Below are 13,146 nucleotides of genomic sequence, written 5' to 3'. Positions count from 1 at the left end.
TATCGCGCATTAACTTTTTAATTATGGCGAAATTCGTACCGCCTATGTTTATCAAAAATAATGCCTATATTAGGCTTTCAACTAGCTCTTATAGTAATTACATAGTTGACAGTTACTAATCCCTTCTACTATTGTTATTGTTTTTGTAAAAACTTAAAAATCGCAAGCAACTCATGATTTTTTCATTCAAAATTAGAAAATAGAAAATAATAATTTACTTCTATTTATCGATAATAGGAAACCGTATTAGAACACGAGCCCTGCACTATGTTACGACCGGCACATGCGGCCGTACTGTGTATTTTCACGCGTCAGTGGATATCGGAAGAAATAAAATACATTGCGCAGTAGTTACGCATGACATAAAGTGGTTGCTAACTAAATCGTCAATGTACAACGTGTTTGAATTTTTATCACCACTAATTTCGATATCGCAGTAAATGTCACGGCACTGAATTCGTTCGTAAAAATGTTTAGTTTTTTTTATTTATATGCAAAATACCAATGGATTTGCAATACTTACATGTGGTAAATGACTTCATTGTTCCTGTAGTTCTTCGTTTCACTTATGTTATTGCACGTTACGGCGCATTATCCAACAATATCGGAGAACATTTCCTCAGTACGACTGAATCGCGACTAACCTGGCGTCGCGGGCGATGTTCGTTTCTGGGCATATCGCGGAGACACGCGCCACGCCCCCGTTTCACATCTATTCCCTTCTATGATCTGAGCTCCACCCCTAAGGGGCTAAAACGGGATCCACGCGTACGAAGTTGCGGGCAGCCGCTAGTGTAGTATAAAGTTCTGTTGACTTTACACCTTTTTTTATATCGTTGTTGAATCTATATTTTTGAAAAAACTGAACATTGATTGAGGTATGGGTTACTTTATGTAAATAAGGGACCAAAAATAACTGAATTAAAAAATCAAATTAATATATCAAAACTATTTCAACGCTAACAAAAATTTACATTGTTTGACATTACAAAAGTTTATTTAGAGAGCCCGTTAGTTCCTGAGAAGTGAAACTTTCAAAGACTGATTCAAACCCGACAAAAGTTGTGGGCAGAATCAAGTCAAATGTAACTAGAAACAATGGTAAGTAACTTTCTCCAACCAAGTTCTATTGAGGCGTTAAAAGATCGGTAAAGTTCACGACCTTAACCCTGGAAACCTAAAACCTACGTCTATTGTTAGAGTTCCGTGCCGCAAAGTAAAAAACGGGACCCTATTACAGATCGTTTCATCCATGAAGACGCGCCCCACCATTCGGTTTCAGTTTGAGTGTTATCGATACATACATTATCCATGAGTGCACACTACAATAATGATTCGAATGGCTCAGATCAAATTCCCCGCACCCTGCCCTTTCCTCGACCAAAAATTGGTGGGGCGCGTCTTCGTGGATGAAACTATCTACACTAAGACACCACTGTCCGTCTGTCACCAGGCACCTCATGAACCGCTGAAATGTTCACAAATGATATATTTCTGTTGGCGACAGATAGTGCTCTATCACGCACGTCCCGTGCCACTCCCTTACCTCAAACACTGACTGAGTAAAGCGTATTAGACCTATAAATTAAACATTCATTAATTTCTCTACGGTTTAGTCCGAATGTACCAAGTCCAACCTAACGACAAAAGAAGTACTTGTTGAAAGTCCACGACCTTAACCCTGCAAACCTATAAACCTACGCCTATTTTTGCAGTCGTTCAGTGTTCCGCCTACAGCCAAAAGTCATTATAATCAAGTGGACTTGTCTGGCCCCGCGCCAGCTCTGAGAGGGAATCAATGATACTGAGAAAGAACCGGTCGGTTCCCAGAACTGTGGGGCTTTTTGCTGGAACTGGAAATGGAATGAATTGGGAATTTAAAAGTCTATTTAAATATCAAAATACATACATCAAAATGGGGTATAAGTCGGTGGAAGGTTGCAGAGGATGTTTGGATTCGAAGAAGAACCCAAAGGCTAAGATGGATAGAAATCAAAATAGGCATGAGAGACGGTACATTTCAAAAATGCTGGACAGAAAAGGCTTAGATGTACTAGGATTCATGTACAGGGTCGAGCGCTAAACCTCAGCGAACAAATGCGAGGAATGTTCGATAAAATACCTAATTAAACCGTACATATTTATTTTATACACTCCAGTTCTCCAGTTTTATTCAATATTGGGAAACCGTTTCTGTTCGGTTTAGTCCAACTGTCAAGACAAAGTTCGTACTTGGTGCAGTAAAACATTTCAAAAGAAAGTAGGTGCTCTTGCTCAACTGAAGAAAATACGCTATTTTATTGTCCCATAAAGCCTTCAGGCGCTTAATAAAACCCTGCACCCCATCACAGAACTGATGTGACAACTCAACATTCCTTCGCCTCCATCTTGGGTAAATAAAAGTGAATGCAATGGTGTGTTCGCTGAGTGTTACAATGACGATATTTCTGCGACGACACTTATTGGATATCGCGAAGTTGTTATGAGACTCCGAAATCGTGCGGATTTAGGAGAATGAAAAGAAACTTTTCGAGTGACGAGCATGAATGGGCTCACAATACGAATGAAATGGTAGATACGAGCATAAAGCTGTGGATATTTTGCTAACATAAATCACGTTACATTACATTAGCTGATATTGGTAAAAAAAAAGGTAAAAAGAAAGGTCGTGAAGCGGAAAACGTCACAGTCATCATCACATGAAATATTTTGATTGTTGATTGGTTCAAATACCTAACTATGTTTATTTCAAAGACACAATATTACATTATCCTACGGTGTGTCATGAACTATGTAATAGCTTCCTCGATAAATCAAAATGACTCTTTTTATGGAACAGAGAAGCACTGTAGGTAAGTGACAAGTGAAGGGACGCCCTCCAGCTAGGTAGGGAGACAACTTCCTAAAACTCAGCAGAATGAGGATGCGATAAGACAAAGACAGGGTAAAATTGCGCGATGCGTACTGAGAATATTACTCCAGCAGGCGTTATGATGATGATCAGGACCGTAAATGGACAAGGTAGGATGACAAGCGAAAAATCGTAGACACTAAAGATGCGACAAGCTGAAGACAGGGTAAAATGGCTCGTATTGGGAAGGCATGTCCAACAATAAACTGCTATGGGCTAATGACGATGATGACTGTAAGTGAAACTTACGTATTCGGCACATTCCTCATCGCCTTATGCCGTACGAAGACTGCCACAAGGGTGCCATTTCCCACCACCCCAATGATGAAGATCAGGGCGAAGATCAGGGGCACAATGTACGTCTCAGGTCGCAGATAGTACGGCTGGTACTGGTAGTTCTCTGATGCGTTCAGCATCATCTCCAGGGTCTCGTTGTAGTCCTCCATGTTGCATAACTGGAACAACAGAAAGACTAAATACAGGATGTAAGAGAATCTTTTACCTAATAATCATCATCAGGGGAGATCCAGGCTAAGAACTTCCTCGTTGTGGATAAAAAAACTTAAAAAAAACGTCCTTTTGGGAATAATACTCGTACACAATATAACAGCACTGCACTACAGTTTAATCATTAATTAAGTACACATACAGGTTAAAATCTAATTAATAAAGTTATGTACTCGTATGTCCGATGATATGGAATCATTTGTGTATAAGATTTTCTTTTGTCAAGAGCCAGTGTCTTGTTGAATAAAAGACAATATTTGAGTGCGTGATGTTCTTCCAACAGATATAAAATATGTAAGTATAAAAGGGAGGGCCGTTCCATAAATATTTATTCCGTGTAAATTCCTGACCTTTCACACTCGTCGAGAATTTATTCCCTTTTCAGATAACAGACATTCCTATAATCTCATACCCAAGGGCGAAGATCTACTCTTACACTCGTATTCACAAACAATGCTTACTTGAGTGAAGCAGAAAATCGAACGCACAGCGTTGAATAGAGGTTTGTGTGTCACCCTGTGCGTCCACGCGCATTGTGAGACCTCATAGTAATGTTTATGAATACGGGCTACTTAAAATTTCGATTCGATCATAAAGTGCAACTTTAGAATCTTACTAATCTTACTTCTTACTTAATATTATAAATGCCAAAGTTTGGATGTCTGGATGTTTGTTACTCTTTCACGCAAAAACTACTGAATGGATTTTGATGAATCTTTACAGTATTATTGTTTATAACCCAGAATAACATATAGGCTATAATTTATGACGATCTAAGACAAAGTAAAGTACCTTCTTATTTACTTAGTGCCGCTTGTCTAGACCTAAGTACAGATCTAATTAAGTACCTGATTTTCAATTCCATCAAAAAGCGTCACTTAAGAATCATTATTATTTACGGAATTGCTACCATGTACCTACCTTTTTATTTACTAAGTGCCGCTTGTCTAGACCTAAATCTAATTAAGTACAACTTAAAGAAAAAAGCTAATAAGAAAATTGAAAGACGATCCAAAGAAATAAAATAGAAACCAAATACTTTTAGGTATTTGGACGATAGCTAGAATCTAATAAGAAACGCAAATCTGGTTAGTAGATACCAATACTTCAAACAACTCACAATGTGTTTGTAGGGAGAAACTAGCCAAGTGTGAACTGGAAAATATAAGTTGGATTCAAAACATATAAACCTGTTTTCACCAATCCCTAATTTTTAAGTGACCCTTTTGAAAACAAAATTCCCATTAGTGTTACAATAGGGGTCACTTATAAATTAGAGATTGATGGTGAACACGGACACTTTTTATGGTGTTTTACTACACAATATTAAGGTACTTACTCAACTACATAAGATTGTGTAACCTTTCAAACTCCTTATCCTCCGGCTAAACTAAAGTGTTGAATTTAAATAATTGGTGTCTGATATGTCCAATTGCATAACTATGGTTTAGGGAGAGATATAATCACAAATGTAAATTTTATTTCTAGTTTTGCTCTATCAAATAGGTGTCTTGACTGTTATCGATCGGATATTCAAAGATATACAAAAAGAGGTATTTTTAGAGTACCATTATTTTCTTTTATGTAGCAAACCCTCAAAACTAAGAACTACTTACTACTTGAAGGGTGTAAAGGGTCCAGTGAGCCTACGCTACGTCAAATATTATTCTAAGATAATATGCGAGGCTGTTTGTGTTTAATGCCAAGACCTTTTACTTTTAGGCAATGGTCAATATTGTAGTAAAATAAAAAACGTTTTGTACGTCTTTTTATAGCTACATTATTTTTAGAAATGTGTTCGAGTAACGTTACAGACTGCTTTCTTGGAAAAATGATCGAAGATATTATTTTTAACAAGATTAAATAATGTATTAAGCTCTGAGTGGATGAAATTATTGTGTGCAATTATTTATTTGAAAATGAGAAAAGGTTACAGATTGAAAGCTAAGGACGATATGTCTCGATTTTGAGAGCAATTTATTGAAATCTTTGCCATTGCATCATCGCACCGTTTCGGTTTTTCTACTCTTTTTCAAACGGTGTTTAGCGACTTTGCACAGTTTTGCACTTTGCACCTAGTAACGCTACCACTCATTCACATAACTGCAACTGCTGTATAGCCAGGATTTATAACTTGACTGCCAAAAAACCTATCATTGGACCCTCAATGAAATCAAGAAGAAATAAGAAGATTAATGGGTACTACAACAATAAAAGAAGAACAACTGGGTGCTACATAAGTAGATATACTGCCAACCCTGACTAAAGAGTTAAAGTTAAACTCATCAAAAGCAAATGATCTTTTAAGAAACTCTTCCACCAACATACCTAACGGGAACAGAGCCGTAAATTTTACGATCACATAAATGTATACGCCTAAGGAATTAACTCAACTGAAATGGCTTATGTTGTTTGTAACTTGAGGTATTAATGTTATAAAGTTGTGTCAATTTATTATTAGACGTGCCTCAAATACAGAAATTATTATTTTTTTGTAGTCCTTCAAGCCCCGCGAATTGAGACAGTAGAAATTAATTTTTACGAGGTCTTATGCGACCACTAGGGTTTTGATGGTTTAGAAGAATGGTCAAATGTTTGATTTATTTAGCCATAATTGCCAGGGCATCAGTTTAAACAAGTATTAATTCTTAATACAAAGTATTCATCTTCGCTTAAAACTAATGTATCTATTACAGTCATTAGTTTTAAGCAAATATGAATAGAGTGTGGAAATTAATTTAGATATAGATCGTATCATCCACTAAGACGCGCTCCACCATTCTTCCGCTAATGAGTGTTATCGATACCAATCGATACACGATAAATCATCCATGATTGCACACGCACACTACAATAATGACGCTCGTATTGCTCGGATCAAACTCCCCGCACGACCAAAAATTGGTGTGGCGCGTCTTCGTGGATGAAACGAACTATAGTTGAGAATTTATTTGGTCAACATAATGTGTTTCAAAACGAAATACGACGCAAAACTTTCGCAAAACGTTCGTCAACTTAGTAACAGTTTGAAAATTCCTGCAACAAATGCTCATAAAAGTGGACCTGCAGAAACTCCTGCTAACATTTTCAGCAAATGCAACAAACTGCCGAATGAGGCGTGATTGCAACTCGTACTCGTATATTTTGAACTAAATGTAGCACCTGTTACAGTAGCTTTACAAAGTTTGTACTATTTTCAAGTCGTAAATCAGATAGAAAAGCCAGAAACAGAAGAGATTCTAGACCGTTTAGCTACCAAAACTACCATTAGGTAAATAGTAATTCGTGATTATTACCGCTTTGTATTACCGTGATTTCGATTAAGTTACAATAAAGCTGTACGGACTGATTGCTTATCCCCGTTTTATCGTAAAAGCATAAAACTATACTTTTTGAAATGTATTATGGTTTTTGATAAGTCATTAGTTTGTGTTATGGCGGTCCATGAGCTTTTTTACCCGACTACGGCAAAGTAAAAGGAGGGTTATGATTTTGACAGATTTTATCATTTTTGTGGCATTGTATCAATTTTAGACAATAGAATATGGGCTAAAATCGTCAGCTGGATAACTTCATTACGAACACGGTGGTGTGAACCGGTGAAATGTAAAAAAAATATTTTTTAACAATTTAGTCGAAAAATATTTCTGGACTGAAAATTTTTAGACCACTTATTTGAAATATATCTATTGACATATTTAATTGAATATACAATACTTTTCATCAATTAACCAGCTCGGTATGGGGGGATTTCCTACTATTTGCAAAAGCGTCGCTTGCTCCCTTCAAAGTCTTTCACAGATTTAAAACTTCTTATTTTGTTCGCTGCCAGATTAAAGTTTAGTGATGTTGCTGTTTTTTCTTAAGCTTGCTCGAGTATCTCCTGCAAAGTTTTAAAGGTCATATTTATTAGGTCAACGTTGAAGCCTCAAGAAAAGATTTATCAGAGCAGAACAGGCCGAAGATTTCTTAATAATAATAATAGGTCAAAATACCCGTCTTTAAGATGGAGAAAGATAGAATCTTTGAAACAAAATAATAATAATAATAAATNTAAGGATGGCCCTTTGAGCTCGTTTGTAATAGTTTATACTACGACGAGTACTTACCAACTTTTTTAGAATAAGTGTTGGAAAAGTATAGAACCTAGCTGAAGATCGAACTCTGACGAAGAGACAACGACTGCTAATGGATGTATGTAGTTCTGTTAAGTTAGTGTTAAGAGTTTCATCACAAGACCTTTAGCTTTTTGGACGACAGATCTGACCGCTGAACTTTGGAGACTGGGTAAAATTTTTGTTTGGAAAAATGAATTTTCGTTAAATTCTCGTTCGTTAAAGTTCGTTCGTTTGTTTCAGCCGAAAGACGTCCACTGCTGGACAAAGGCCTCCCCCAAGGATTTCCACAAATTCTTCATACGAGACGATAATTTCATACTAACTTCAACACCTATTACGAGTATTATTCAATAAGTCAATGAACTTTCAACTAAATCGTCTGTGCTGTTTTATTATTTAATCAAACAAAAAAGAACAATATACCACAAAAATGGTGTGAAAATGAAAACATTTTCCCCGAATTATCATACAAAGAAGGCTTTCATAGATTACGTCTTCATTTAGGATATTTCGTAGCTTCTTCAACGTAACTAAGTACTTACTTATCTTATATCAAGTGCTAAAGCTTTTAGGCTTTGTTGAAAAAAAAACATGGAAAAACGTCTTCTTATTTAGTTAGCTACTACAAAATTGTAATGTATAAGTAGGACGATGGCACGTCATACACGGTGGACTCTTATTATGTGTAAATAAACTGAAAAAAAAATGGTTTGGTTCCAAAAAAGTGACCTACGAACTGAAGGTTACTACTAACTGCTAACTTTGGTTATGAAGAACAAAATCTTGTGTATATTATACAAACTATTTTGCAGTCTAGTTATAGGTTAACACTCACTTCGCAAGTCACTTTTTGTGTAAGCAGTAACAAAACATTTTGTTCAGTGTAAATTCTGCAACAAAAACATACACCTACATCATATATTTTCAGTATGATTGAAAAACAGCTAGACTATTCACACAACCATTTAATTTTATAGTCGCTTCGTTTCAACAATTTGAACGGTACAAATCAAAATTGTTCGTTGAACCGTGTTGCATTGTTAAAATAACACAGTGGATATGTAGTAGTGACATGATTGTGTAGAATTTTCAACATTGCGAGAGCTAGAGTATTTTCAACACTTACTATGATAGCTTGTACTAGAGCTTTACGCTATTATGTCACACGTTCTGGCATTTTCAATATAAGTACTTACAATATTGTGACATCTGAATATGCATTTAATATACTTACAAGAATTCATGGCTTGAAATGTACATATGGGTTTCAATGAAACACGGCACGACTCACTGTGAGTAATATTAGTTGATTAAGGGGATATAATTAAGATGTAAATACTCGTTAAATTAATATTGTTTCCGTTCGTTCGTTTCAGCCGAAAGACGTCCACTGCTGGACAAAGGCCTCCCCCAAGGATTTCCACAAAGACCGGTCCTCCGCCGTATTGTTTCCGTATTCTCATTTTTATTAGAAACAGCTGTCCTCTTCAAGGTCGTGGCTTCTTAGCAATTGATGGCGAACTGTCGCCCGACTATTATAGAATTTGTGTTCCATTTTTCAGATTTTTTTTAAAGTTTTGTCCAATCTAGGTTTTTATTCGTTCGTTTCAGCCAAATCACGTCCAATGCTGGACAGATGCATTTCCCAGGAATTTCCACAAAGGCCAGCCCTGTATTATGGCTTAAAATGACTACTATACAGTGTGAGTCATGTTAAAGTGTACATATGAAAATAGATGAAACTGAACAAAGGCCTGCCACCACATTATTCTCCGCTACAGGTAGAGACAATTTTAATTTTAACTAAAATGTTTATTTTACTTCGAAATCTTTTGTTTTTATTTGAAATCTAACTTGTCTTTATCAAAATTACAAATCTAGAGCCACTTTCAGTTTCGTTGTTAACGAAGCGTTGAATGGCGCGCCCGGAGAGGCTTAGTTCAAACGATCATAGCAAATGTTGTGATAGGGATAGAGACATGCGATTTTTGGTTTTACAAAGGTAATACGATAGAGAATAATACAAAGTAATAAAAACCACCTGTTATAGGGGCATTTTTTGGAGAAATTTATCAAATAACCAAAAAAATACGAATTTAAAAGCAGATTTTTCAAAAAGTATAATTTATTATTATTTGTTGGCATTTTCTGAGTATTTTAGGTATTTTTTTAGTATCGCCTGTTATTTAGCATTATTACTGTTTTTATTTTATCAGGATATACCTCTTAGTTTAAAAGTTATTATGTTTTCTTTGCAATAAGTAATCGGAAGAAAAAAAAATCTATAAAAAAAAATTGACCTCTTTTTTGTCGATAAAAATAGGTCTAGTTTCATCTATTTTCATATGTGCACTTTAACGTGACTCACACTGTATGTAAAGTGTACTTAGTCGATGCAAAAAAATCATCCTGGTATCCATATCTTTGTCTGTACTTATCAACAAAATTCATTAATTATTTTAATTAAGGCTACTGACAACGCCATTCTTGTGGCGGAGTTTTGGGCCGACGCGACGCTGTGTAGGTTATTTGTCGACACGACAATAAGGGGCCGTCCATAAATTACGTCATCGATTTTTTCAGATTTTAGACCCCCCCCCCCTACAATCATCCTAGCGTCATTTCTTAATGACCCCCCCCCCCTTCTCCCTAAATTGACGTCATTACCAGTTTGACAAAATTAAAACACTTGTAGAATAACCTTTTATTTTATTTTTAATAGATAGAGTGATTCTTAAGGAAGGTTTATATATATAATACATGTAAGTACCACGGGCGAAGCCGCAGCGGTCCGCCCCGGGTGCCAAGCATCAGGGGGTGACACAAGTCGCGCAGATTAGTACTCCCTGGCACATCTGCATGGCAAATCTGCGGTCTATGTCATGATACGGGGGGGTAGGGGGTGCGGTTGTCTTTGAATCGGTAGGAAACCCCAAAAATCCTGGGGGGGGCCCCCCCCCCCTAATTTAGAATGACGTAATATATGGACGGCCCCTAAGAAGAAGAACAAAATTCACTCAAACTCCTTTGCTAAGAAACATCCAAGATTGACAGATGGCCTTCTTTCGCTCCACAAACATTGTATCGCGTTCGTATTTATTCTTCTTGAAAGATGTTCAATTCAAACCCGCGAGAGCATGCAAATCGCGATGTACGGCCGAGTGCACAGCGTGAACCTGATTTTAAATTCAAATAGGTTATATTAAACGCGTCTCACCCATTCTGAAGGTAGCTGGATAAATGTGTTTGACAACGCGGATATTGCGCGTGCTTATTCACTGTCATCCGACCTACCATTTTTACCTTAAGCTTTTTTTTCTGAAAAGCACGGCCACGACCATAATGCAAACGAATTAGAAGCATGGTCCAGATTATATGGTACAGCAAGTTAATGACACAATTTGTTTCAAAAATTAAGTAAAAAGGTACTTGCCTGAAAACACAGCTGTATTTTTTTAGATTTGGTGTCCTTTTATATCTAAATCTGCACCTACTTACAGCACACAGTAACTCCAACACAAGTCGTTTGAAAAGGTAGTCAGCTCCGTCTAACTAACTGGGATCAAAAGAAATTTGATTTCCTATCTTTGTGATAAAAAGGGGAAATTACAGCAAAAAATACTGACAAATCTATTTTAAGCATACTTAACTTCATTCTATAAGTAATACTTTCTCCTTTTGACTAGTTTCCTAAAAAATTACGAAAGAAGCGACATCAATCATGTCCACCAAAACCACCAATTCAAAGAAAAGGAAGGAACGACATTTTTTGTCCACTTTTTCATGGTGCATTCTGTAGATACTTAAACCATCTTACAATATTAGTTTGGAGAAAGGTACCTATACCTACCTACTTTTCCATTTCGTACTCGTATATTTCCTTCCAAACAATGATGTTTAATACAACATAAAATATGTTCATTTAATTAAATATCAGATGAGAAGTCTGGGGTTTAACTAAAATTATTTCAATAGTAATTTTATTACCTACATACTAAAGTCTAGAGTATTTCATCATCTGTGTGCCTGTGCAACCATAAAAATGTGAATGTGTATTTTGTAAGTTTATTTTCTTTACATCATCCTCGTAGGTAAATAATACGTGAATATTAAAAAATAATATGACGTTGTTTTTAAAGTCCCCAGAGAACTTTTCCATCACCGACCTGGGTAATTGATTGTCGAAGCACTCAAATTTTTAATGGAGCATAAAACCAGTCTGACACCATTAATCTTTATAAATTGGTTTATTACTAGACATCAAAGAAAACTAATTTTATAATTGATTTGAAATGTAAATGACACTTAATTTCCAGGTAACAAAATATTTAATCGCAGACTTTCAGAGAGACACTTTCTTGTAATTTAAGAGTGCAACACACAAGATTAGATTTTGTGCTCAATCACAAATCATCTGGCAAATCGTACAAATGGTACACAATCAATTTGTACGATTTCGCTTGCAAATGGGGTAAATTACTCCAATTAATGCGCTCGATTGTCAACATCAAGGAAACAATTTCATAACAATACGCACAATTGTAGCCATTATTAACGATATTCGGTACCTGTACATGACAAAAATTATTTGTGGGTTATACCTATTGGTAGTGTTTTCCATTCTCAGATTATTATTATTATTTAAAATAAGATTATTATTATCTACGGTTAAGAAATAAAAACCTATTCTAAAGATATCTTTAAATCCGATTTCTGGTACCCGTCGCACAAGCATTAATTAATTTGGGACTAAACGGTGGCGTCCTGTAATTTGTAAGCTTTTTTTCGTCAACTCATCCAATTAAATACTTGGAAAGTTAATAGGAAACGTTCACGAAAAAAAAAAAACTCGAAAACGCTTACCTAATGATGCAGCCAAAACAAGTTTTATCCGAAAAAAACTTTTGTCTGTAACATTAACGCCGCAATTTTGCGGTAAAATGGCGTAGATACGTGACATAAAATTTCTCATAATCATTACTCATGCGTAAAGATTTTTATGGGCACCGTTCCGCGTCACAATATCGGCTATGAAGTGCCAACACTTTGCATATTATTATTTATTATTATTATCAGCAGATGTCAGACGCGCTAATTTGCAAACCAAAATTGATTGCTTTTTCACGAAAAGTTGTGAAAAAATATTGTATGCCTAACATCTGTAATCGGCTCCTGACACACCTCTAAACGCTCCAGTCCGGTCCATAAATTATTTTTAAAAAAATATCACTAGATATGACTATAATAGCACGCGTAAAGTGTTTATTTTTTTTTAAACTGAGAGAAAAGTTCTTTGTTACTGTATTACACTTAATCCAACAGTCTATCAGTGGGCTACTGTATACTGAGATGATGATGATATACCTATAATAGATACAGCAGAAAGAGGTCTATGGCCACTGAAAACCCTTTCACATGATAGGTTAGGATAGGATAGAAAAATCCTTAAGTTTGACACGACAAGAAGAAGAAGAAGAAAAATCCTTGCCCTAGGTTTGCTCTTAATTACAATTTCAGATAAACTAGGACAAAGGACGAAGATCATCTACTAAAATAAAGCTACATTCACAAAGCAAAAGTCAACTGAAGACAACAAATCAAAGGAACTCA

At 35.9% G+C, this 13,146-nt stretch overlaps 1 protein-coding gene across 1 annotated transcript in view; it reads right to left on the bottom strand.

Moving 5' to 3' along the window:
- NGR-A15 (neuropeptide receptor A15) overlaps nt 1-3,363 on the bottom strand; it is a 76,792-nt gene extending 73,429 nt beyond the window's left edge. Inside the window, exon 1 of the mRNA XM_028319382.1 lies at nt 3,161-3,363. Within this exon, the coding sequence (XP_028175183.1) occupies nt 3,161-3,357 (197 nt within the window). The 5' untranslated portion in view covers nt 3,358-3,363. The remainder of the gene's footprint in view (nt 1-3,160) is intronic.
- Between the last annotated feature and the right edge of the window lie 9,783 nt (nt 3,364-13,146).

This window comes from Ostrinia furnacalis, unplaced genomic scaffold, assembly GCF_004193835.3.
Source record: "Ostrinia furnacalis isolate ACB-3 unplaced genomic scaffold, ASM419383v2 OfSCF7173, whole genome shotgun sequence".
In the NCBI taxonomy this organism is placed as follows: domain Eukaryota; kingdom Metazoa; phylum Arthropoda; class Insecta; order Lepidoptera; family Crambidae; genus Ostrinia; species Ostrinia furnacalis.
The sequence above is the reverse complement of the archived record's forward strand: the minus strand, read 5'-3'. Positions and strand labels throughout refer to the sequence as shown.